Source organism: Poecilia reticulata, chromosome 2 (genome assembly GCF_904066995.2).
Source record: "Poecilia reticulata chromosome 2, P_reticulata-male-v2, whole genome shotgun sequence".
In the NCBI taxonomy this organism is placed as follows: Eukaryota; Metazoa; Chordata; class Actinopteri; order Cyprinodontiformes; family Poeciliidae; genus Poecilia; species Poecilia reticulata.
Window position 1 is genome coordinate 8,443,246 of NC_088831.1, and position 27,322 is coordinate 8,470,567.

The 27,322-nt window shown below is 39.2% G+C and overlaps 1 protein-coding gene across 4 annotated transcripts in view; it reads right to left on the minus strand.

The window, feature by feature from the left end:
* Nucleotides 1–26,962, minus strand: part of LOC103475928 (FERM and PDZ domain-containing protein 4) — a 46,132-nt gene extending 19,170 nt beyond the window's left edge. For 2 of the 4 annotated variants that reach the window (XM_017303730.2, XM_008427934.3), the window contains exon 1: nucleotides 14,856–15,463. In XM_017303730.2, the coding sequence (XP_017159219.2) occupies nucleotides 14,856–14,890 (35 nt within the window). In that variant the 5' untranslated portion in view covers nucleotides 14,891–15,463. Of the gene's footprint in view, nucleotides 1–467; nucleotides 5,396–14,855; nucleotides 15,464–26,186 lie in introns of those variants that run through there. The other 2 variants (XM_008427925.3, XM_008427916.3) reach the window with 2 other exon arrangements.
* Between the last annotated feature and the right edge of the window lie 360 nt (nucleotides 26,963–27,322).

A 27,322-nucleotide genomic window follows, 5' to 3' on the forward strand; every position in this document is an offset into this window, starting at 1 on the left:
GGGATCGTCTCGTTTCAGAAAACCAAGAGTTACTGTGCGACACTCCGGCTTAGAATGCACTCAGTCCAATTACTGCGACTCCTCGTCTCTCTGCGAGGCTCGCTGTGTGGTTTAGGTCTGCTTAGTGTAATCGACCGCAGTCAAACAACTGCTCATTGATTCTGCAGCTTGGCAATCAATGGCTGCAAATACGAGCGCCGCCGTGGCTGTCGCACACCAGAATTATACGAGCGAAAAGCGAGGAGGAGAAAAGTCCTTAAGTGACAGCTGACTCGCTTATTGCAGATTATGCTAACAACGTTGGTGATGGAGAAGAAGAGAAGACGGAAGAAATACCAGAAAAACTTGATAAACAAAAATGCTGGAGAAATAAAAATACGTGTTTTCTATATATTCTGAAATCAGCAGTTAAGGAAAACAAACATATGCACGTGGCGAAACTCTTAGAATAAACGAAAAATGCCTACTATATAAGAACATCGTCACCGTAAGAATCCAGATGATTGGTTCCCACATTGTGCTGTCGATGGGTTGGATACATCGTTCTGTCAGGCCATTGCTTACAGTGGTTGGGAAATAAAATCCAGGGCAAAAACAAAGTACGGGTCTTCTTGCATGCTAAGCCTGATAAAAGTGGGACAAAAATGTAAAAAGTTCTGCTACCAGCTGTGCATGAAAACAGTGATATTCCAACACATCCATCAGTAAACGGCAATAAAAACGCCAGAAATCAGGGCGTTCCTAAAAGCACCACTTTTGGGCTTCTTTTTCATTCTGCTTCAATCCGTGGATTTCTCTTGGAAGCTTGCGTTTCTGCTCATCTTAAGCGATCCGAATGAAAAAACGAGGGGGGAAGAAATACAAAAAAACCTCCAACAGATCCACCACCACCACCGAATCCCAATCAGAGGCTCTCGTGTTCGATGTACCCAGTGGCCGTGGTGTTAACGGTGATGCAGATCCCTTGTGTGCGGCCAGACATTCATCTGTGTTTGTCATTGTGCTGCTGCTCAGAGCAGCTTTGGTCCAAACTGAACTAAACTGCTGCGGCCTTGCCTCCTTTATCCCATAATCCCTCTCATCACAGAGAAAACAAATCCACGCTCTGCGTGTGTGTGCGCGTGTGTGAGAGTGAGTATTCTAGCGTGTGAGTCTGTCCAGCTGTGTGTGAGGGTGTATGTGTGTCTATATTCTGAACATATAAATAAAACACTTAAAGATTTATCACAAAATATATTGTCAGCAATAAGTAGTGTTTGCTTGCACCTGGATGAACCAACTTATTTAAAAAAAACACACACAAAAAAAACACATTTTGACAGAGATATTACCTGCATTCATTCAAAAACACCTCATCAAATTGCAGCATTTTCTGATAAAACGAAGGTTGCAAAACCAATACCAATATCACAGGTGACAGCCACGATTTTTAGTATCGTCATACACATGTAATTGTTGTTGCAGTTCACTGAAGTCTTGCAACGACTATTTGCACAGCAAAACTGGAACAAGGAGATTGACTATTATTGCATTCCTGAGATAAGGAGAAAAAAAAAGTTCTATAGATAAAAAAAATGCAATAGGTGCTTCTTCAATGCTTTCTAGAAAATAAATGGCAGAATATGTTCAAAAGACAGGCAGGCAGACATGCTAAACACAAGTGGGATGAAGGTTAAACAAGGAACTGTTAAAGCTTGTATGAAACTTAGTAGTTGAGTTGCTTTTATGAAGAGTCTTTGACAGATCCCAACAAGCTTTAAAAAAATCTGACATAATAAAAAATGTCTTAACAGTCCACCATGGAGTATTTATGTGAGGTTGAAGAGTCACAGACATACTGTATTTGGAGTACATTAGATCTTTGACACTGGCAATTTTCCGTTGAACCATTTCCCTTCAAAAAAAAAAATTGAAATCCAATATGTGCCGAAAAGGAAAAAAAACAAACAAAAAACAAAAACTGGTGCCATGTTTCAAGGCTTGCTTTGGCAGAAAAGGGCAGGATATTGACTTCTTCCATCAAGGCAATCAATTCATGTTTCTCATAAACTTTGCCTCAGGGGATCCATTTACCTCAGGCATTCAACTGTCTGCGAACGTCACAACAGAAACGTCATGAACGACTCCTTTCTTTGACACAAGGATTAGACCTTTGGGAAACATTATTTGTGATGAGACTAAATTCAATATTGTTCAGTCTGTACTGACAAACACTTTGCTACGAGGAAGACAGTGGCTAAAGGTAAACCTGGGAATGAAGAAGGCGGGATAAATGCAGAGGTTGGCGTAATTATATGCATTTTACATAATCAATTTGATATTATTTTGTACACAAAAGGAGTATAATGCCTCTTATTCTGAGTTTTTTAGCAAAAACTGAACCCTGCTGATCCTTTCTAGTAATACTTTTCTCTCCATTGAATTTTCATTACTACTCTTACAAAAGAGTGTCACTACGGCTATGATAAGGTCAAATCTTTCATTACCTTGTTTAAAAAGCTGACCACTGGCTTGCACTCATTTTCTACACAACAATACACATCCTCTTGCATAACCACCTTCACCGTGTAGGAGGTTTGAGTCAATGAACCAACCTTGCACCTGTATATGTATTTCCACGCTTCAAAGAGATGGGGGAGGGGGGGGATAAAAATAAAAAATGCTGACCAATAGATGTCCAGCCTCATTTGGTACCAAAGTTAATGGTTACTGGGGTTGTCAGGTTGCTTTTTGCGGCATCATACGTCAAAACCGGACACAATGCAGCCGAGCCAGCTGGCACGGTGCATGCTACTTAACCACCGCTCCAGTCAGCAAGAATGTGCTGCCACACACACAACACATACCCAATAAACCCCTCGACTCAAATATACTGCTGCTTTGATTTAGATTCTTGTTGAAATCCAACTTGAACTAATGCACTTCCACAATAGTAAACTCGACGGCTTAAAAGTCATTATCCATAGGTCTAATGTTCCTCCTTAGAGGTCTCAATCCTTATCCCTCATGCGAAGCCATCAATCATGTGAACAGTCCCAAAACGCATTCTCCCGCCCGAACGTACAATACGACTCATGAAGAATAAGGAGTCCTCCGACAGCTGGCGTGGGCCCTACAGAGCCCGGAGCTTATCGTTGTCTCTGGGAGCCATTTTGGGATTACATGGAGCAACTGTGTCAGCTTAAATCTGCAGGGAAACTTTAGGGGCTTCTTTAAGACAATTTATGATGTTGCACTCAGACATGTCAGCTTATGTTTTTCTGTGGTGTGAAATTGCATGCAAAATGTTCCCATATCTACTGTGCACTGCCAGTTTAGCAGGCTGAAACAAAGCTTTTGCCTTTACTTACAAAAAAAAAAGGTCGCAACAATTCTGATGAGAAAATGTGCAGACAGCACAACTGATTATCCTGATAATTTGAATAAAAACGTAGCTTCTGTTTAAGACTATTGTTTAGGAGCTGGAGAGAAATCATAGCATCTATCCATAGGCTGATTCAATTTTTAAGTTTTGCAGCACTGTTTTGGTTTCAAGCAGTCATTCTTTACTTGCGGAGGCCGGCCCTCGCCATAGAGAATTTTTTAAATCCCTCAGAAGGGTGCTGGCTTATTAAGCTCCAAAGCTACTGCCCTTGCCTAACAATTATCCTGACTTTCTCTTCCTCACTGGATAAATTACCATATAAATCTTTACGTTTAAACTCAAATTCAAGCCGGAGACTCGGCTATCGCCACTTTTTTTTTTTTCTAGGTGTCCATTGTATTCTGCATTGATGTCCAGGCGTAAAATCTAATTTCTGCTACCTTGTGATTTCCAGGCCATCACACTGAATGTAACTATTGTGAGCTAAAAGTTTGAACCCGACTGCAAAGTGCTAAAAATTGTACTTGTCTATTAACTTTGTTTCTTGTGCTTTTCACATAAACACCAATTTATAGCTCAAATACTAATTGAAATCATTTTTGAAGATATTTTACTCCAATTTATACTGACAGAGTTCTTGGCCTTTTAGGCTTGAACTCTTTCTGCCTGAACAAGTCATGACTGTACATTTTTCCAGATTACTTTGACATGTCATTAGTTTCTATGTTAGATCACTGAGCCCTAACTTTATGACAGTCTATGTAATAATCTCCAATAAAACCAGAGATCTGATCTGTTTCTATGTATTACTCACATGAGATATCTATGCAAATCGAATGGATTTGCACAAAGGCAAAGAGCTCTCCCATTAAGTTTTACCCTACATTATAACAATAAAACTAAAAGCCACCTCCCCCAGGTTGCCCTCTCTTGCAGACTTCTTGACCACTTTTACACTCTACAGAGCATCTAGGGTAATTTCAGTTCATGCACAATTCAACGGGAAGCATCCCCCTTTTCTTCCATTTACGTTCTCAGCTGCCGAGTGTCCTGGATGCGACTGGAGATGGCAACCGCTTTTAGAAGAAGTTGTAGCTTAAGTGGTCTGGTGGAAAATACAAGAAGGATGCATAAAAAATGTAAAAAAAAAAAAAAAAAATGTGTTTGGGTCACTTGCCTTTCAGTTTTTTCTGAGCTGAGTCTGCTTTTTTGACTCACTCAACCACAAGCGACAACAGCTAAGAAATGGTGTCGGGGACATAAAGTCATTTTCTACTCCTGTAGCAAAAAAAACAGCAAAAAAAAAAAAAAAACACCTGCCTAACCTTTTCCACATCTGTCATGGTGAAGACATGTTTGAACACCGAAGTGACGGCTCGTCTGAATTAAGTAGATTTATAATTCTGTCTGAACAAAAACGAAACTGTCTGACATTAATCTCTCACACAAATTGTCTTAATTGGCTTGTTAGGCTTTCTCCATCCAACTCATTATCCTCATTAATTCTCCAACTTTAACACAATCTTTGCTCCGAGCATGACAACTCCAGCCTCTGCTTGACCCTTCCCCCCAATCCAATCCACGTCTACAAGCCTCACTTGTGCCCATTTGCTGCCCTCTTTTTCCACTCTGCTGTTCATAAATGAAACATTGGTGCGTGTTGTTAAAAAAAAAAAAAAAGAAAGAGGGTATAACAAGTGCTTTCACTTCTAGGGCAACGTTCTGTAACCTTAGTATCCGATTACAAGAAGCTCTGGTCTGCAGGCCTGACGCAATTAAATACGCACACAAAGAAATTCCTTTTTGTGTCCCTTTGAACGTTAAAATCCACTCTGCGAGTGTCCCGGATATGGTGCTTGGGAAGGATGTTTGCAAAGTATGCAGAATGTTTCATTCAACGCTGGGAGAGTTTTGCAGTGACATAAATTTGCTTGGGGAAAAAAAAAAGAAAAGTTTTTGAATATCTCGTTAAAACATTTGAAAATATAGCACATGCACAAAAAAATGAGAAAGCTACAAAAACTGACCCATAAACTGATCAGTTAATTCACTCTTTGGTATCTCAAGATTTTCTTTTTTTTTTTTTTTAGAATATGCCAACTAATTACAAAATAACATACATTTGACAAGGTCAAATAAAACTTAAGGAAACAAAATAACTAAAGAACACAAAAACCGAATAATAGATCATTAAGGATTGGAGCAAAGAGAGAGAGGTCTTTAATTACTCCTCCTTGGATGTCTTTCTATTTATGAATCACAATCATGTATAAAATTATTTCTAAGAAAAACTTTATAAATGCATATTTAATATCAGTTTTACGAATTCAGAAAAGCTTAGACTTTATGCTTGTCAATTGGGAGGAATGATGCATGTAAACGTGGCGGTGACCCCAATCTCAATGACACTGACCTGTCGAGCGTTGGCACACAGCTCCGTGGTACTTATGTTGATGATCGTGCATAGCAGCAGTGCTGCCATTGGACTCTGCTTTGAACAGTATGCATGTATCTTGCTAGCAGACAAAAGTATTGACAAACAATATAGACGTAAAGAGACTGCAATTTAACGTGGTGTGTTACAGTTATTAAAATCAAAACTGAGCTGGTTTGTACAACAAATCGACAAAGTCAAAATCATTCGTCGTTGAAAAACACTCAAGATCGTGATGGAGGTTTGCCTAAAAACTCACCAAAGCCTTTTCATGTACAGTCTTAAAATGGTCCAGTCAAAGTCTAGACCTAATCCATCCAATATGAGTGTCAGAGTTTTCATCAGTTTGATGGTGTGTGTCTTTTTGCAGAGGTATCTGCAAAAATGTTCAATAGCATCAACCTGAAAAGCAGCAACCATTTTATACCAACTAACAATCTTCAGCTATTAAAAACTATTACTGATGGATTTTATGGATTTAATATTCTAAAGTGAAATCGATTTTTTTTTTTCTGGATTTGGCCTTATGTGACACCATCATCACCATAACCCATCTTGATGTATTAATTTGTATTTCTGTCAGCCATAAAGCTGCTATAAGCACACAAGCCTATCCTGCTATTTGATGATTGTGGGTAAATATTGCATTTTTCATGCTTCACTGTGTATAATTAAGTCTTCCCTCTGCAAATATACTGTTCACTGAGACTGTAATAAAAGCTGAGCAGCGCTTGTGGTGATTAGTGGGATTGGGAGTTTTACATCCTCCAGGGATGAAACCTGGCTTCCTAAAAAAAATAACTTTATTGGTATTGGTTATGGAAACATGCCAATGAGGATAATGGAATAAATTAAAAACTCAATAAAAACAACGATTCTTACAAAATCCATCCAGGTAGTGGTGTGGGAGTTCATTGAAACTTTCATGCTGCTGATTTCAGAGCAACTTCCTGCTTGTTATGCGACTAATTTTAGGACAAGGAATATAGTTGATAAAGCAGAGAAACGATGTACAGACGGTGAACAGTGTGGGGATGTTTCAGTATGTACACAGCAAGCTACATCAATCTCAAACGTCTGAACTGGCTAAACCTTTGACCTCTGCTGTCTTATATAACAACGCGGCTCCCACTCAAAGCAGAACAGACTTGTGTCTCATCTGCAACTATAAAACTTCAAGAGTATATCTTTATTCTGTCACTACAGCAGAAGCTAAACATCGGTTTCAATTTATTTGAGCTTTTAAGAGTGTAGCCATTCAGCCACAAGGAAAACAAATGGTGCTCCTTGATTGGCCGCTGTGTAAAACGCCAGCCAGTAATGTCAAGTAGCATGAACTGACAGATTTTTCTGTGTTGATGGTTTAGCTGTCAAGACCAAAAAGACCCGACCACTTCTACTTATCCAAGTCAGCTGGAGGGAGTCGTGCAACAGCGCTGCGATGCATTCAGTTGTGCAAAAAACAAAAAAAAAGACCAAAAGAATTACAAACGACAAGAACATCTGCAGTCAAAACTCGGGCGTAATTCTGCTGGCTAAAAATACCACAGCAGGACAAGCGTCACTAAACGCTCCATGAATAAGATTACACAGGAGAATGACTGATCATTAGGATGAATGAGAAACACTTAAGCTCACATTGTGCTTCCTGAATCATAACGTCGGGGAGAAAATCTCTTAAGGCGCAGAGTACGCTTTAGTGAAAAAATGGGAATTAGAATCTAAAAAAACTGAAAAATAAAAAGTAAAACAATATGAAACGGAACACACTCCCTTAAATAAATGAATTTAGAAGAGCAGTAACCCAAAGCATTTACATTTCTCTGCAGGAAGGACAGAAAACCAGCTTCTTTGAGAGATGACACTTTAGAGGCATTTCTTAAAAGTAACTTTATTAAGTCTCCTTTTGCAATCAAATCCTTGTGATATAATTAGCTGCCTTGACAATAATAGCATTCAATCTGTTGTACATTCATCTCTTTCATGTCTCCATCAATCATCTTCAGCTTATCTGAGATTGGAGGTAATGATTGTAGGAGGAAAACCCAAATATCCCTCTCCGTCTTGACACTGGAATGAAAACTTCAGTATATTTTAACAGATCCACTTGATGTAGAACCAGACTCAAAGAGAGTTGTCTAACTTAGTCTAACTTAGATTTTGTTTAATAAATATGAATTTGCTTTGGACTTAATGTGCATGTGGTACATTTTATTTGATTTTCCTTTGGCTCAGGATGTGTCTGGATCCCTGGGGCATGCACTGCTCAGACCCAGTTGGTCAGAATGATTTGCTCCTATTGATTTCTTTGACTGTAATAAAATGACTCAAGAACCGGTGGTAGTCTTCCTAAGAGATAGGTCAGTGGGTGAAAGCTGTACGAAACTAATACAGCCAATTCACTGTCCAGCTTGTAGCTTCTGTATGAAGCTACAACAGCAAAACAGTTGGATTCTCTTAGATTGGCATAAAGTTCAAATGTAAAACATAAAGAACAAAGACAACAAAAATCTGTATTTTTTTTTTTTACCTTTTTCTAGGCTCATTCTAACATTTCATGAACCTTGGACACAAAGTCAGATAACTGCCAAAATTTAAAACGTGCATTAAATAGCTGCTAAATAGCAGCTCTTATAAAGGTCTTGAAACTGTACTGACAATTTAAGTGCACAATGACCAGTGCTGTTACTTTTTTCCAAACACCTTGTAGGTAGACTTGCCATCGCTACAGTTATTCTGCGATTCAGACAGACTGCTGAAGATGCTGTCCACTTTTTCTCACTCTCTATTTATGCATTGCAATTATTGCTCCCATCTATTTTGTCTTCTCTCACAGATTCCGTGGTTTCATTATTCCACAAGAAGGACTCTTGGGTTGGTGCTTTCTTTTTGTTTCACTACTTTGTGAATGAAGCCATTTAAGGTGACATTGCTACCATATGTGTACTACCATGTACTTTTAGTGTTGCTGTGTGTTGCTGAATTACGTGACTGAACTGCTACTATTTTTCTTTCCTATCTAAGCTCACCTAGTCAATTTTTTCTGAATTTATCTATGTTCCTTGACTGAACTGATAAATATAGACATATGCTCACAAATTAGAGGGAAGAGGATTCAAGTGATTAAGTCTAAAAACAGTAATATTTTGATTGCCTCTTGTAAAAAGTGTTATTATGGGTTCGATTTCAAGCCAAATATCGGATCTATACGTCATTATGACGTGCACTAGAGGAAAGAGGGGATTGAGTCAGCAAACAAAAAACTCCTAAAGTCATGTCATGGTTACAAAGAAGCATTTATCTACTGATACAGCAAAACCAGATGTGCCTATGTGTCAGCTCCACAGTGTCTCCTTCAAACTGATGCTTCAGTGGGACATGTGCAAACAGGAAACACATGCCGTGTTTATTCATGATACATTACACTTTATGCTCTCCCGTTGGCGAGAGTTCAATAGGAATGTCTCATTTTTGAATCAGCAAACAACTTCAGTCAGCTTTTGGTTGGAGGGAGATGACGACGCTTCCTCTGAAAGCTGTTTGTCTTTTGCTGCGAAGCAAAATGACGAGGGAAGGAAGTTCAAATCTTAAGAGTGCAACAAACACAACGGGCTAGTGCATCATTTGCCTACGTGATTAAAACCGGTTACACGTCAAAGGGGGAGCTGGAGCCCGTAGCCTGACTTTCTGCAGCACCGAGAGATGACGGGAAATTCAAGGAAGGAAAAAAAGTGGCGATCATAAGCAAGCAGAATATTAGTGTTTGCCGGAAAATGAATCTCTCGAGAAGACGCAGCTGAAAATGCAAGACTGATGAAAGCGGAGCTGATATCTTTTATGAAATAAGCTCTGTGGGATAACAAATGTCTCCTATGGCAGGCTGAATTAAACTCGCGACTCTATGAAAGCGGCCCGTTCCCGGTATAAATTATAAGCAGGGACAGTGCAGGGATAAATGGACGGATGCGCTGCCATATGAAGCGTAGGTAAGAGACGCAGAGAGCGAGAGAGACGTGTGATTTTACGTGTAAGATGAAACAGCCAGCTGAGTGTTCATGTTGGCGACCTACCCTGCACTGATCACCGACCAAATCCCTTAGGAGGATTATCCAGACTCAAATCAAGAAAATCGTGCAACTTTAAGGGTCAACAGCAGACAGTGAGAAAAAGACAAATGAGGAGGAGGGGGTGGCTGAAACGCATCTCAGCCTCATAAGAAAATTACCTTTGTGATGCTTGTAGTTAAAATTAAAACAAATTCAACACTATGGATATGCTTGCAAGGTGCTAAATAAAAAAATGCTATATTTTGTTATTTAAGTGAATTATTGAAACAGTGCACTTTAAAAAGGTTTCCCCAAGACATAAGGAAGAACATCAGGCCCACAGCATCACAGACACACCACTATACGTCACAGTGGATACGAGACTTTTACAAATATTCACCCTTTGTTGTGTTTTTGATCCCCAAAGTTAAAGTATCAGTCCTGTTTAACAAACTCTAAATGCTTATATTTGTGATGGTAAGAGAAAATGTTTCCAAACAACCGATTTGCCTGTAGATAGTGTCAATTGGGTGTTTTTTAGATTCTGTGATCCCAGAATGTGATTCTGGGATCACAGTTTTGTCCCATCAGTTTTGCAGTTTTGTCCCATCCCTCTTCCTGTTGCTTGGTTCCAAGAAAAAACTGGGTCCTCGTCAGACCTTAGGTTAGGTTTAGTGGTTCCGAATGTTTATCGCTGCTGTGAGAGTAGATATGAAATCTTTAGGGAAGCAGCCATTTTCCTGCTGCTATTTCCTTACTTGTGAAGATCAAAACATCTGTTTTGCTTTACTTTTTACAAAAAAGAGGCAGGATAGTTTAAGACTGAAAACAAAGGTCAGCCTCGAAGCCACAGAGCCTGTTTATCAATGTGTGGATTCAGCTGAAAATCCCAAACAATGATGGACGGACTTTCCTCAAAATGACACAGAAAAATAATCATACAAAGGATGATGGGATTGACAGGTGGTATATGTCACTGCAATGTTGCTCATTAAAGCCCCAAGCTAATTTGATCAAAGTGTCTTGTGAGCCCTATTAAATCAACTAATGGAGCCACAGTTTAATGAACTCTGTTCTGGATCCCACAATGACTCACACAGCCTGGTGAAATCAGCAGCCATTGTCGATGCTGCGTTGATATTCCAGGCAAAAAGGCTGAAAGACGCAGGTCATCTCCTCCATATCAATGCAGGTGGAGCTAGTGGAGTTTTTCCAGAACACAGAAACAAGCTCTCTTAAATCATATAACCAATAATCCCCCTTCAGATAATGTCATGAACATTTAAAGGCTTCTGCTGTAAGGGAATAAAAACTGCTAGCTGGAGTCTTTTTCACCTCAAGTCTCAACTTAGATTTAATTTAAAAATGGGCTAATTTTTACCAGAATGTGGTGAGTGTAGTGGAAAATTACAAAATGCAAGTGGATGTATTCAGTATAAGTTGGTGTAATTTGATCCAAATGCTCACATGGTGGGGCGGCACAGTGGCGCAGTTGGTAGAGCTGTTGCCTTGCTGCAAGAAGGTTCTGGGTTCAATTCCCGGCCCCGGTCTTTCTGCATGGAGTTTGCATGTTCTCCCTGTGCATGCGTGGGTTTTCTCCGGGTACTCCGGTTTCCTCCCACAGTCCAAAAACATGACTGTCAGGTTAACTGGCCTCTCCAAATTGCCCCTAGGTGTGAGTGTGTGTGTGCATGGTTGTGTGTCCTATTTGTCTCTGTGTTGCCCTGCGACAGACTGGCGACCTGTCCAAGGTGACCCCGCCTCTCGCCCGAAACGTTAGCTGGAGATAGGCACCAGCACCCCTCCCGACCCCACTAAGGGACAAGGGTGCAAGAAGATGGATGGATGCTAACATGGTATCCTAAATGTGCTAAGCAGCCACCCAGCTAACATAGAACGTTGTCATGATTGTTGGGCGAACGTTTGCGGACGTCAAAATGAAACGCAAATAAACCTTGTTGGACATCGTCTGTCAATGTTCTTATAAAAAAAGTCCAACAGGCAAAGCTACCGACGTCAACTTTTTTGAACAAGACAAAAATAAAACTTTTGTGAAAAATAGTAATGGTCATAAAGGTTTGAAAGATATTAAAAACGATTAAATAAAATCACTGGAAAAATCTTTTTTTTCTCCACACTGAGGAAAAAAAACTCAACGCAGCAAACAGAGCTCAAATCAAGCATCGATGTGGGGAAGTTGGGGGATTTAATTGACTAAACATGGCACGTTTGTTAAAGAAACTGCTGATCTACTGGAAGTTTCACACACAACTATCTTGCAGGTTTACAGAGAATGGTCCCAAAATAGAGAAAATTTCCACTAAGAGTTAGTTTTGTGAGCAAAAATATCTTGATGTCAGCCGAGAAGAGGCACACAGGTTCGAGGTAACAGGAAGGCAACAGTAACTCATAAATACTTAGATCCATTTTCTTATGGTGACTTCTGCCATAATAACTACCTGAACATACAGATTCTGGTAAGAATTACTTGAGTACGTCATTTGATGAGACAATGTGAGTATTTAATGGGCCTCATCCACTTCAGAAAGAACAGTTTTAACACTCGGTCATTGAGCTATAAAATAGACATTTTACTTGATTTTATTTGACACTACCAATGCTGAAAATGTAATTTAACTCCAAATATATTAGCTTAATAGTGCATTATAATGCCAAGCATTGTCATATGGCTCTTGGTACAATGGAGCTCTGCCCTCAGAAGTAGCAACATGCATTTGGCACACGTTACTGGAAAAGCCAATACACTGAACACAAACAAGCAGTGCTGGCTAGTTTCCCTGCCAAAAGCCAACACAATGAAGCCAAGAAATGCCCCACACAGCAAAAGCTGATACAGTTACTGTCTGTGTCTTCAGGACTCATAGACTGGCATCTTGAACAAGACGGACTGGATTGATTTTCTTGAAACTAAGCCATACGTGAATCAACAAATATCACTGTTTTCTACTATTAGAATTGGCAGAAGACGAAACTGTTTAATTTCCCATTTTATGACAAATGATTCATTTCCACTGTAGTATTGTGATCATAAAGTTCAAACTGATTTGATGCCTACAAATCAGTTTGAGCTTTATACCAAGTTACAAACCGTCATTATGACATGCTAGAGATGCACACCTGCTGTCTGGGACTGCAAAAATTCTAGATAAAAGGTGTCATGTAAAAGTGGGTTTGGGAATCTTCTGCACGGCTGACACGCACGCACGCACGCACGCACGCATGCACACAACAACAAAAACTGGAACTGCTTTCCTTTGAGAAAAACAAGGGTTGGGGAAACACTTCTGCATAGAAATTGCAGCTATTAATGCAAATGAGATATCATAAGAAGGAATGATGTGAGTACATCCTCTTCTGTTCTCCTCAGTGCAATGCTGTCATCAAAATCAACACGATATGAAGGTTTTCCATTTTATGTGCCGTTTATGAGGGGGGAAATGTTTCACTCTGACTGTTTCCATAGGAAAAAGTGGGTGAGAATCACTTTATACTGTGATCACAATGAGCTTTTAAAAAATACATATTTTTTTAAACTATTTTCTGGAACAGAGAGAACCTTCATAAAGCAATCTTTTATTGTAACCATATATAAAAAATATTTAAAAGAGGAGCTAAATATCTTAACTCGGATCATCCACATGTATTCACTTTGGATGCTGATGCTGTGGGCAGGAAGGATCTCTGATAGCAGTCAGTCTTGTAACAAATCTGAAGAGGCCTCTGACTTAAGACTGTTGATGTATGACAGTCCCATGACTGACTTTATGGCCAGTAAAGACGATATTCCATTACCAACTCTGCAGAGATTTGAGGCTGGAGTTCAAATAATATTTGAGCTTCTGAGATGTTAAGTAACTACTCCTGGTTGTAAAAACAAAACATTGTTGCTATGGTTACGCATTGTAGCAATTGTACAAAATTAAAAAGTAAGCGCAAAAATCCTTCCAGTAGCATAGCATCAAAAACAAAGGGAATAAAAATGATCTAAACCAAACAAAATATCAGTGATATTTAAGAACATAACACTTCTTACCACAAAATACAAAAAATGTTTTTCACAAAGCCTTGTTTTTAAGATAATGAGCAACTCAAGGTTAAGGAATAAGTTTCCACCAAAGTAGAAAACCTCTGCGTAAGGTCACACAACAGCATGTCAAAACAGATTTAAGTCTGTAGTTTGAATAGGCCACTCCAAAATCTCCATTTTATTTTTGAGTCATTCTGAGGTGGGTGTGCTGGAATGCTTTTGGACACAGTTCTGCTGCATAACCCAAGTGTACTTGAGGTTAATGCCAAACTGATGACTAGATATTATCCTTGAGGACGTTCCACAAGACAGCAGACATCATCAACAGACGGGACCCATCAATTACGGAACGTCCTCAGTGACAAGTTGAGGTAAGTTAAAACATCTCAAAAGCAACATATCAATGATCACAGCAAATTCAAAAGCGGATGAAAAACAAAATTATTGACCTTTATCAATCTGAAAAGAGCTACAGCAACCAGTGAAATCAAGCAAAATAGAAGAAATCTTTTGAGGGTAAATATTTTTCGCGCCACGGAAAGTAGAGGTGAAAACGTCTCAAGAGGGATTCATCCCCACTGTCTTCAAACATCCTTGTATTTTCAGTAACAGCGTCATCATTAACAGGTACTGATCTGCTGCTTTTATCTGATGTCAAAGCCGTTTCCTACACTTCAAGTTTCTTTATCTTATGGTGAACTTTTTAGATATGGTACAGTTCTGAAGAAATATACAATTTTAAACCAAGGTTGCCTTGAATAAATTATGTAAATGATCACAGGTGACTTTTCTTCTATTCTTTTGTAAAAAATAAACCTGGATCATTAATAAAATTGTTTTTTTTTTATTTTTATTAAGAAATGCATTCAAGGTAGTCATTTTCCTGATTGTAATTAGTGTAAAATACTATAAAAAGCACTTTAGGCTTCAAAAAATGTTTTAAAAATCCATGCGTGCACTCACCCGGACTGTTTTGGCTTTTTGGAGAAGCCAAACATGTCCACATGCTCCTGTTGCGGAGCTCTCCGTTCCAAAGCTTAGGTGCTCCTCATCAGCATTCTAATCCACATCTGAATCCCTTCAACATTTCACGGCCGAAAACAATCCAGCGCCAGCCCAGGTCCACATCTGAAGTCAACAGAAATCTGCCAAATACGGAAATGGCTTTGCATTCATGAAAATAAACTCAAACGGAAGCGAGAACGGCCAAACGAGTCGCTCGGTCCGGCAGACGGACAGTCCCGTTCCTCTGTCATCACTCTTTCAAAGTGATGACAGGGACACAGCAGGAGTTATCTTCACCTCTCCTCTGTCCAGGAGAAGGCAGTCCTTCCTGCCTCTCTACACCTGGACGACTGAGGCTGCAGAGAGCGCTCTGTATGTGCTCCACATCCCAAAGCACGGGGAAGTGTGATCGTAGCTGCGGCAGGGAGGGGAGGGAGAGCTGGGTAAGGGGGGGTTTGAGAGGGAGGATCAGACCGGATGGATGACGGATGCTCTCTGGCTGTGGCTCTGTCCTCTGTTCATCTGGGCTGCAAGGATACGGAGGCAGGAGGGGAGGTGGGGTACCGATGGTTTGAAATGAGGAGAAAGCGACGGAGGAGGGGACGAACGGGAGAAAAAGTGTCTTGGCTGTGACGAGAACGCAACTTAGAGGGACGGACAGTGAAGGATAGAGCAGTGTTGGGTTAAAGAAAGCTGATTCTGCAGAATAGGAGGCAGAGATTCATAACAGGTTCTCGTTTAAATAAATTAAAAAAACTCCCAATACTAATATTTGACTTTGCATGACCTTTAAAATGGTTAAAACTCCATTTACTTCCGATAAAGCTAATCTTTTCCATTTTATCTGCCTATTGTCTTGGAACTCTCAAGGACTCCATCGTCTTTCTCTTATGATCAGCTAAACGTGTGTTTCGGTGCACAGATGGCCCAGCTTTGACAAAATGCTGTGTTCACTGGCCTGGTGCCACAAGTGGCTAAATACCCATCTACCAAACAAACCTCGGTGGTGCTGATGGACTTCCTGTGAATGCAAATGAGTTGGAGCGAAGGACATTTTTCTCCTTTGCCTTTAGTATGAACGCTAATGAGACTACCATTCAACAGAGTTGTCACATTCACACATCAGAAAATAAAAGCATTAAGTGGAGATTAGAAAAATGTCTGAAGTGTCATATAAACTGATGGAAGAAAATGTATTCTGAAAGCCTATTGGTTATCGACTGATATCTTCTGCCTCCACAGACAGCCTCCAATCTTCAGATTAAAAAAGTGGAAACTGTCTTATGACAAAGCAACAACACTGATAAGAAAATCAGTAAGAAAATAGGAAAAGAAAATCCCTAAAACATCAGTTTTTCTTCAATGTCATGCCTATGGTCACGGGATAAAGTAGGGAAATCAGGGGTGCACCGATCGCACTTTTCTGGCCGATCACAATCACAGATCTTAAAAAGCCTGACCTGTCAATACTATTTTTTTTTAACCATTAACAAAAACATACCAATACAACAACAAAAAACTTTATCAGTTTTTAGCCCCTATAAACATATGAAAATAAATGTTTAGTATGATTAGTCAATGTTTATGCAGTGATCAGACTGTAAATAGGATGGATGTATGGATGGATGAAGTTTTTTGCAAATGGGATATAACATAAAATCTGCTAAAACAAATATTTTTCCAAACTTTTTACCCAGATTTGGAAAGTGTTTAAATCCAATCTTGTATGTTTTCTGACTGCACAAGAGTCTATACCTAAAGCCTAATGAGGTTCAAGACACTAAACTTGCAATTTCTATATATAAGCATCTGTTTAGTGAGCATGGAGCAATTTAATCTGGCATATTCAAGTGGAGCAAGAGAAGATTAAAACATTCCTAAGGGATTCTTACTGGCATAGAATTCCATAGACTAGCAGAAGACCTGATATAGACAATTTGATATAGAAGTAAAAAAAAAAGTGTCTCTCTCTTGCTCTCAGTGTAAAACCGGCAACTTAGTCATGCAACTTTTGGTCAAAGTGTCTTTGATAACCCACAAGGCACACACACTGCAAGCACCTCCATGTTTGGAAACATATTAAACACACACTTCTGTGGGTGGCAAGACAAAAAGACCCTTGTTGCCCTCTTAAAATTTCAAACTGGTTAACACCCAAACCGATCTCTGGAGACGACGGAGACAAATGAATGCAGGCCCCCTTATCTGTCAGTAAATTCAATTTCCTGTCTGTACTTTATTGTTGATATAACTTGTTATAGGACATTATGCATCCCTGGCAGCTTCCCCGGTGGCTGTTTTCAGGAATTCATCACGATACTGCTTTTGAAATGATGTGGATTTGAAAGATGAATAAATCTAATACGTTTCCTCTCAGACTGTTGCCCAAATTGGGTAGACATCGACAGTATGTGTCAAGGAAAATATCAACTTCTTAGTGTATTTTATGGGCTATAATAAGCATAATGTCATCTGACTTTAGATTAAAGAGAGTAAGAAAAGTTACTGATAAAAGGTATTTGCATATTTTCAATTTTATACGGTAAGAAAATGCAAAGAAGACAAAAGGCTCAATCACCGACATGCTTGGAAAGACTCAAGACATAAAGGGGAATGAATGAACTTTGGCCATGGTCTACAAATTTCAATGATATCATGAATTATGTTCTGAAGGGGGTGAAAACATTGCTGAAAATGTTTCCCACCAATCTTTGAACTTGTTGCCGGGTGCCATTGTAATAATCATTTTCATGAAAAATTAAGAGGAGACCTCAGGCAATTTTAATTTGATTCTCCAGATTTAATCTTTAACTGAATCACAGTTTCTGTTTCATGTTATCATTCTTATTGAAAAGTTGGAAAAAGTTGGGAAAAGAGCAACTGAGTTCACCAAAAGTCACATGCTGAGGCAGAAATGTATAATGAATGTGGAAGAGAACTAAATAGATGGTTTATTAAATAAGCGGAAGCTTTGCTCTTAATAAATGAAGCACTGGGGGGACGTAGATCTTTATCATGGAAGCTCGTCATTTTCTTCTCCACTTCAACTGACTGTTGCTCCAGTAACTTTAGCTTTCCTTTCTAAATGGGTGTTACAAATGATGAAAACTGGACTTTGAAACCAGCCGCAATGGGATAAAGACGTTTAAGGAAAATCCTAAAGATGTTCTCTTTTAATAATTAATTCTTCTATAATCAGTAAGTAGTGATTTGTGAGAACTTGTGTGATTATTTGTTATTATTTTAAATTAGAGAAAACAGTTCATTACATGTTATGGTGCTAAATACAGAAAACAAAGTAACATGCAAAAAACAACAAAAAAAGAGATTATTTCTTTATTTTATGGGCTAAACAATAAAAGAAGATACTAATATATGTCTATTGAGGTACAAACTGATAGTGAAAATACGCCATCTGTGAAACGTTTCCTAGGTTTGTACCCATGGCAACCTATTGCACTCTGAACTCAGGGATCTCGGATGCTGATTTTCTCAGTCGGTATTCTGACTTCAGTGGTTTATTGTTGAATCTGACGAGGTTTTAAGGCATTCTAAAGTCAGATCCCAACCATTCATCCAAACAAGAACCACTAACAAGATTGCATATTTAAAGTGTAGAGGGCTTGTTTTAAAATTTTACTCAGTTTGATTATAAATACAAAAAACTGTACCCCAAGACACTCCCTGTGTTCTCATTACATGGCAAATAATAAACTCGAGCTATTAGGAATCATCCGAGGTGCCTGAACAAAGATGCAAATGGGAGAAACTGATTTACTGATAATAAGGACTGCAGTCTTTATTGCTGACAGGATAGGTGATGCTGGACTGGGCCAGAAGAACTCATTTAATCCTAGGTTGCACCACATATTGTAGATACAGAAACTATTCAATCTTAATTGTGATCTGGAGTGGTTATTTTGTAAGTGCATTTCTTGTTACCTTAATTTTCATAGAAGATATTAAGATAACTGCTTTTACCTTAACGCCTCATATCTGTTTTTAAGTCTCTGCAGACCAATAGCGACTGCTCATCTAGCTAGCAAGTTCCTGCAACAAAGAAGTCATCACAACTTTTACAATGTTCGTGCTGAAGCATTTTGGGTACAAGGCAGAAAAAAAGAATCAGTTCCAAACTATAGATATAGCCAGGTGCAATGTTTCATAAGCATATACACTGCTGCTACCTGACAACAATGAAGTTAGCTCTAAACTAATGGACCCTGCAAATGATCCATAACAGAAAACCTTTCAGAGAGTGACCCAGGCATCACCGTGGCTTTATATCCATGCCAAAACAGTTCATGGCTTTACTGTATTGTCTAATGAAAATTAATTACAGCCCTTTATTTAAGTTCATGAACTTGTTAGCACGCGTTCCTTCATTTCGCGGCGGGTGTCCGATCTTGCCACTAAGTTGATTTAAAACAGCAGTGATCATTACTGTGGAGGACAGATAGGAACGCCAGTGGCATCTCACTCCTGCTTTGTGTCCCACAGAGATAGCGGGAGAAAAGCAGTCGACGTGCCTTTGTCCACTAATGAATAACAATATAGCCCAAGGTCACCACCGGAGAGGAAGTGACTGCGTGAGCGAGAGCGAAAACTAAGAAAGACGAACAAAGACTTGGTGTTGGATTATTATATCCCACATTAGTATTCAGCGGTCCTCGTTGTGCTTCACAGACAGTTGGAAGATGTGTGGAGTTTATCATTATGATTTCCTTGGGTGTGTGTTTGAACATGAGTACTGGCCTCCTTTTCTCCCTCCCTTTAAAAAAAGGTAAAAATGTTAAATGTTCACCAACATAACGAAGATGCTTCCATCTAACGATGGGATGTTGCTTCAAACGGAGTAAACCCATGTGGATAATGTGCTATGTACTCATGAATATCAATTAGCCATTACAATGTTTACTGTTAACCTTGACTCAATCATAACTAAATGTACTTCAGCAACTATAAAACAACAAAAGTCAATTCTATCTGCTAGATACAGTATCTGGGGATGCAACGGTAAATAAGCGTCACGGTTCGATTTGCAACGCAATTTTACCGTCACGGCTTGACGCATTTACAATTGCTTCAATCAACGTAAACAAATAAAAAGATGCCACTATGGAACTGACTGGAGTTTTATTTTTTATTGAAGGATGAGTAATTATAGCGACCGGATGGATGGATTGATTAAACAAGTATAAGAGCAATTTATAAATACCGTAGTCAATTTTGTGGTTTAGGAATTTTTGCAAAAATGTAAGAATAAAAGTATTATAATGGGGACTTCTGACATAGATGCTACGGACTGTATCAAATGGGTCAGTTGAGATGAAATAAGCTGAATACTTGCAGTTCTTCACTGTAAGGCTTTTATCTACTTATCAATTCCAGACTGTATTTTCTTGGCCTAACAGTACATAGTATATATCCTGAGGCACTTCTTACTTTCTGCTATAGTGACACTTAGAAATACAGGAGGAAAAATGACATTAAGCTGGTGATTCAGGAACAAATAGCTTAACATCTTGCTGAGGGAACATGAGGCATAGCTGTACTGAAAGACCGATCTTAAATTGAGCCGCAACCTTACAGCACTACAAAATGAACAACACTTTTGACCAGGATCATGATTATTAAATCAAACAAATGAAGCACTTTTTACAATTTAATTTAATGTGGTTGTGTTTTGCTCTTTGTTTTTTAGTAAGTGTTCACTTTTACCAATTTTTAAAATTTGCATTTTAACCCTTGTATCGTCTTTAGTCTTTCTGTAGCCAAGAGCCAATGCAAAATTAGTCTGGATTATAAATGCTTAACTGTGTTTGTTCATATTTAGCATTTGTTCCTAAAGCTAAAGATGCATGCATTATTTTTCCCAGAATGCAGCAGTGCAGGGTGAGTCTTTCTTGGCCAGCTCCCTGTTATTACAGGAGATAAAGCAAACGCTGGCCTTTGCACGCACGCATGCACGCACGCATACACAAACTTCACATGACTCGTCCAAACAATGAGATCATAGAATTTCATTCCCGCACCCTGTTTTAATCCAACAAGCAATCTCGCTGGGTCTTTCTTTTCCTTATGACGCAGCCCTAATCTGATAGGGCGGACAACCCTAGCACGGGAGGGGCGGGATTGGGAAAAATACACTGGACTAATATGAGGAAGAACAGGCGATGTATGGATAGAGGGCATCGTTAAGGGATGGACAAAAATGGGGATGAAAGACTAAAACATGATGCAGTCGACGCATTTAAAATAAACATCAGATGGATTAGAAGTGAAGGGTGATGTAATTATGAATGGCTCAATAGACTATCTTACAGCCACACTTTGAATTATACATCCAGGTCCACATTGGAATGTTTTCATAAAGGGAAAAAAATAATGTTTGGGAATGCAGCCCAGACAAAAAAATCTGTGCAGTCAGCGGAAGAGGACTGACGTCAAGAGATGTCTTTGAGATCTATGAAATTTAGAAGGTAGAGTGGGTAAATATTAAAGTCGAAATGTAGAATAATGAAAGATTCCTACCTAATAAAACTGAATTGCAAAACACAAAAAGCAAACAAAAAAATCAAACAGAACTCCAATAAAATGAACCCCAGCTTATTGACAGTTCAGTATTTGTGGCTTTTCTATTATTTGTAGAAAAGTTAACGATTCTTTGATTTTTTTTCATAGCATATTCCTAAAATATTCGAAAGAAAATACAGCAATTCTACTTCCAGCACAAGTAGAATTTGCTGCTGATCAGCTGGATCCCCAAGAAAAATGGGCCGAAAAATGGAAATATGGGTATAGATATAGCTTCTACGATGGTTTCCACTGTGCATATTAATGAATATTAATGAATATTAAGAAAGCTTTAGTTGCATCGGAATTTTTTGTATTTTAATGACAAAAGACCTAACGTCAGTTCAAAAATTCTTGCTGACCTGGCCTCACTAAATCAGTACATGACCCCTGCAGCAACAACTTGTGTAACCTGGACTGAAACCTGAAGTGGGATTCACATGCAGGCCCAGGTGTCAAAGCCAGGTTTTTTCCATTTGAGACAAGCCGAAGTATGACCTTTCCTTCCTTTTTCATCACTTTGAGATGTTACCATTTAAATTAAAACTTAATTAAAAACAAAATTTTAAGTCTTCATCACAAATAAGAGGTGTGCACTTTTAACCGTCACCAGATCTTTAACTTATATATGCCACGAGCAATCATTCTCGACAAAAGTAAAGATTGTTATGTTGTTGAATCGCCCTGTAAAACTTTTTTTTTCCTTTGAGAATCCTTCTGCTGCATGCAAATTTGTCTAATTTTCTCCCAGAGCTCCCAGAGTTTTTGAATCTACTTGGCATATGTTATCTACCTGGAAGCATTCAAACGCTCTCTGATGCATTAAAGCGGTTGACGGCTCCATCTGAGCTTAAACAAATAAAGTGTTTGGCTCGGCTCTACATTCTCTCTGCCCCGTCCTCTATCCCTGAGCGTACTGCCGTCAGCTCGCTGAACTTCCCCCTGCAATAACGCAGCCTGTCGCAGACATTTAAGAGATAAGGAAAACCAGGCAACGGAAGGAGCCATTTGTCAGCCTCGGAGCAAACCAGACTCCACAAAAGGGCATGCATCTTTCAAACAAAACGTGACTGTTGTAAATGCGTATTGGGGATGCGGTGCACATATCTCTGCTGTACAAAGACCTGAGCATGCATCGAAATGTAGAGATGAACGGCAACAAGTAGACGGAACAAATTGATTAAATGCTATTAGCTATTCCTCAGGCCCAGTGCGACATTTAATTATACGCACTCACAAAGCTGAATTTCTGACCAGGGCCTTGAGACTAATACCCAAAGAAAAATGTGTGGCTACTTTGAATATGCATGAAATAATCCTGAATTAATCATGAATGCTTTCATATATATTAAAAACCAAAATAAATAAATCTGTTTTAATGGTTTGTTCAATATCTCCCAGTATGCATGGAGCTTACGATGCAAAGGAGGCCTGAGGGGTTTCTGCCTGGGCAACAATCTGAAGCTCGCTGCACATGACTGGGCAGTGATCCCAGAGATGAGAGGGAAAAGTGGGAGTGATGGTGGAAGTGTTCTGAGCAGGAGGTGATGTTATAAATAACAGACTGTCCCGGTACACACGCCGAGGGGCTGCGGGCGAAGCGATTCGTGTGTGTTGCACTTCCTTTCCTGTCATATAAACATAGTGACAGAGAAAACACAGCGAGCTCTGTGTAACTTTTTAAATACAGGCTCATCAGATTGGGAAGACGGCCCTTTTCAGGCCACCCCATAGACTAGGCAATTACCTCCCATCTGCTACAGTCAGATCATATGCAAGTAAGTGGCTTTTGGGTTTCATACTAGTGTAAACATGCAGATGCAAGCGTCATGTCATAACATCATTGCACGGAAATGCTCCCTAAACAGCCTAGTTGTTGCCAAATCTGCATTAAGCTACTAAAGAATTTAAGAGTGACACTAGCACATCACTGATGGTTAGGCTCACACCACTAATTTCCACTTAGTGTGGTTCATTGACTGGTCCACAGGTCCAAACACTCCAGCAGTCAAGTAAGTGATATTCCCACTGAGATCAAAATCTGCTTCAAAGCATCTTCGCATGAATCACAAAGAGCGACTGAATGCAGTAGAAGAATAAAAACTAGCCTAGAATATTAAGTAAAAAATCATACCAACGACAGACTTCCTTGGTGGTCTGATTTGCAGCCATGTAGCGTACATCATTTCTATTTCCTTTGCATGACCCAGAGGTATTTACATACATTTCCATGTGACTGGAAGGAAAAAGGAGTACAACTGAAGACGGAAATTCTGCCAGGACGCTAATCGGTGTGTGACCCGCTTGGCCTCCAGACCCCCTCCCGTCTGACTTAACCAATCAGAGTCGAAACATCAGAGTGTGGCAGGAACTGAAGTGGAGAAGGAGGACATGAAGGACTAAACACTTGACATCCTAATCTATGGTCGACAATGGAACAATCAGATTTAGCAACCAACAAAAATGACAATGTGTCTTTATTATTCAGAAAAGACAAAGGATCTTAGAGAAAGTCTGCACTACTGTAGATTGCAATATCAAAAGGAGTGTCAATATAGTGCAGAAATCCAGTCTCTCACCTTTCTTCATTCCATCCATTCACCACTATGTCGTCCATACGTCTACCCACCACCAATCCACCCATCCAACTAGGAAAAGTTGGACCAATTATTTGGTCTTCAACCAGTCACCTCATTTAGAGAAACCAATTTCAGCTACTTGTATGTATGATCCCCCTTAGTACAAAGAAATATGTCTTTTAAACCCTCAGCTGTCCATGAGAAGGTTTTAGTCCAGTGTTTAAGATACTTTTCCGTGTCTCCTAATACTCTGACTTTCATTAAATCACTTATTTCTTGTTAAAGATTTTCCTCAACAAAGAAGATGACTACGGATTTGCGAAATGCTATCAAAAATGAATCAGAATGAAAAGCCGATTCGCTTGTATTTGCTTTGTCTGCAGCTGCTGAGTCAACAGTCTAATATTTGGAATATCTGTAGCTGGAAAACCAGGAACAGCAGGGGGGGGGGGGGGGGGGGTGGGTACAGATTGTAAGAAAATCAGTCCATGTCTGCCTGTCTGTCAAAATTTGTTTGACTTGTTTCCCCGGGCCACATGTTTCCTCACCAATGACCCATCACCTCCTTGCAGTAATCCTTAAACAGTGATGCTGCGATTTGCCGCTCCTAAATCCTAAAGTTCACCGCTGACCGGCAGCTGCACGGGTCAGTGTGTACAAGGAGAAAAGGAGACAAAAAGCTTATGTCTACTTTTGTCCTCCTCTGTGGGTTCAGATTCAGTTCAAGTAGGTTGTTTATTTCAATTTAGTTAGGATGACTCACAATGTGAATAAAATGGTTTTTTTTTTTCTTCTTCTAGCATGTAACGTATGCAGCTTTTATCTGCTTATTGGATTTGATAAAGTTTCATCCTTTTCAACAGGACAATTAAATTACATGAAATGTATAGATATATAATCTTAACTGCTAAAATTAAGGTTGCCAGTTGATTCCCGATATGACCAGGCTAACCATATCAAAGGTATACACAAATGTTTTAAGAAATACAAACACAAACTAGAGAGCGCCACGTGTCACTTAAGAGTGTCCAGTAAAATGTAAGATTTTACTGGACCAGCATCCTACCAACCTTTTAAAAGCACTCACACAATGATGTAGCCATACTTCCCAGTTGACAGCTAGCTAAACCCTCTAAAGCCATGAATTAATCTCTATAGGTGCTCAGTAATTACAAGGGGTAATCCTGGGTTCATCCTAGCTCGGAATCACCTCGTCTTTACGTAATGTGCCGCCAGTTCAGTGATTCAAGATCAGAAAGGGCAATTCTGATCTGAAGCTGGATAGTGAACCTAGCTTCAGGAAATATGCTAGCATATTTTCCAAAAATTCAGTAGTCAGAGGGGTTTCTAAAAAATAATGGTCTGGTTTCTAAAAATAATTTCTGACCTTCCAAATGTTTGTTGTACAATTTTAGTAAAGTCACATATCCTCCCCAGGCAACTTGTTGCCATAGTTACACTAAGTCCCCTTCTGATTGGATGTTCTGTATCTCATGATTTCTTCCCCCATTTAAAACTCTCAGATTTATAAAAGTGATCAAAACAGAATTAGACCATTAAATAACCTTCCTCCCAAAACATTGGGAGTCAAATTGTTAATAATTCCTTTTGTGTTTCATTTTTGGACAGCAATAGCAAGTGACCATTATTGATTAGTCTTAGATGTGATTTCTCCTCCAGTCTCTAGTAAACTAAGATTTTTCACGTTGATTATTTCACTATATATTGATATTTTAAAAAATCCTGAGTGCAACGACTACTCAGTGGAAAGTTGTTCTAGCTAATTAACTTTTATTGACAAGTTACAAAACTGAAATAATTTCTGATAATCACACTGACTGAGTAATAAACACATCTGTCTGTGAGTCCAATCAACTTTTCTTATTCTACAGCGGTCTACTAAAATAGCTACAAACTCATTGAATCTTTCTATGCTTATTTTACAATAAATTTAATATTTTTATACAAAAAAAACAAAAAAAGGTTATGAAAAAGTGAGACTCAACAAGCTTCCTAAATGTTTCAATGACAAAATCAAACCTAACAGAGTCGAAACCCCAGATAGGTGGGTTTGATCAAGTCACTCTGGCATAAGCAACCAAAATATAAAAAAAAAAAGGCTATGAAAACTTACTGGAAAGCTGTTAACATTCCCAGTTCGTCATCATCATCACACGGCTCCATCGTTTCTTCCAGGCAATGAAGGAATAATGGGTCGGTGTGAGTGGGATGGAAGCCCCAGCCCCACGACTGCTAAAAGGCTCAGAACATTGAAGAGCTGCTTCGCTGCTCACAGTCTAACTCCTCCACTGAAAGAAAAACAAACCCAACTCTGAATCTCTTAAAAAAAAAATCCCCAAACTCAATTTTCTCAGTGCGTACATGTGTGTTGCGTGTGTATGTCTCAGTGTGCGCGTGTTTTTTTTTTTCATTTCTAGTTTGGTGCCAAATGTTCCAGCTTAGCAATGCTGTGCAGCGCCGCTGGTGATGGATTTAGCCGGGGCATCTGGGCCAGCGGGGATAAACTTCATTCACACACAAACACATGGACACACAAATACCTACATGAAAGACAACGCACCCATACACACGCGCACACACACGCACCCACGCACGCACACACACGAATGCACATCAGCAGTGTTACAGAACAGAGGGAACAAGGGAGAAAAGTATTAGCGTCCGTTAGCTTTTGCTTTTCCATCACACAAATGTTTTAGAGTAAACACAATTTGACAGCAGACAAACACATCCTGTCTAAATTATTTTATTTAGCTAATTTAAGGGTTTTGTTAACAACACAACATAATTAAAGTCTGGATGAAGCAAAGCGGTCACAGACACACTACCACCACCGTTATTGTTTGATTGTTGCCAACTTTCAAGACGTTTGGCTTCCCCTAAATTAATTTTTCCAGATTAAGTGTTGAAGTTTTGGTGATATATATAAATCACCACAAACAGAGCAGCTGAAATGTGTGCAAGTTTGTATTTAAAAGTAAGGATCAATGATTATGATCCAGTGCTCTCGTAAAGCAGGGTGAGATTAAAGCAAAGAACACAATGACAAAAGGAAACACAATAGAGCACCTGTCCATGCCGACTACTGGGACTAATATCTCATGGGATGAACACGGAAAAAAAAAACCATGCAAACATCACTGCCCTGTTATGTCTTTGCTCCTTTTTTTAAACTAAGAGGATAAAAGAAAAGAGAACGATTTTTAAAAAAAACAAAAGTAAAGTCATGTCATCTGATCGCTGCACATG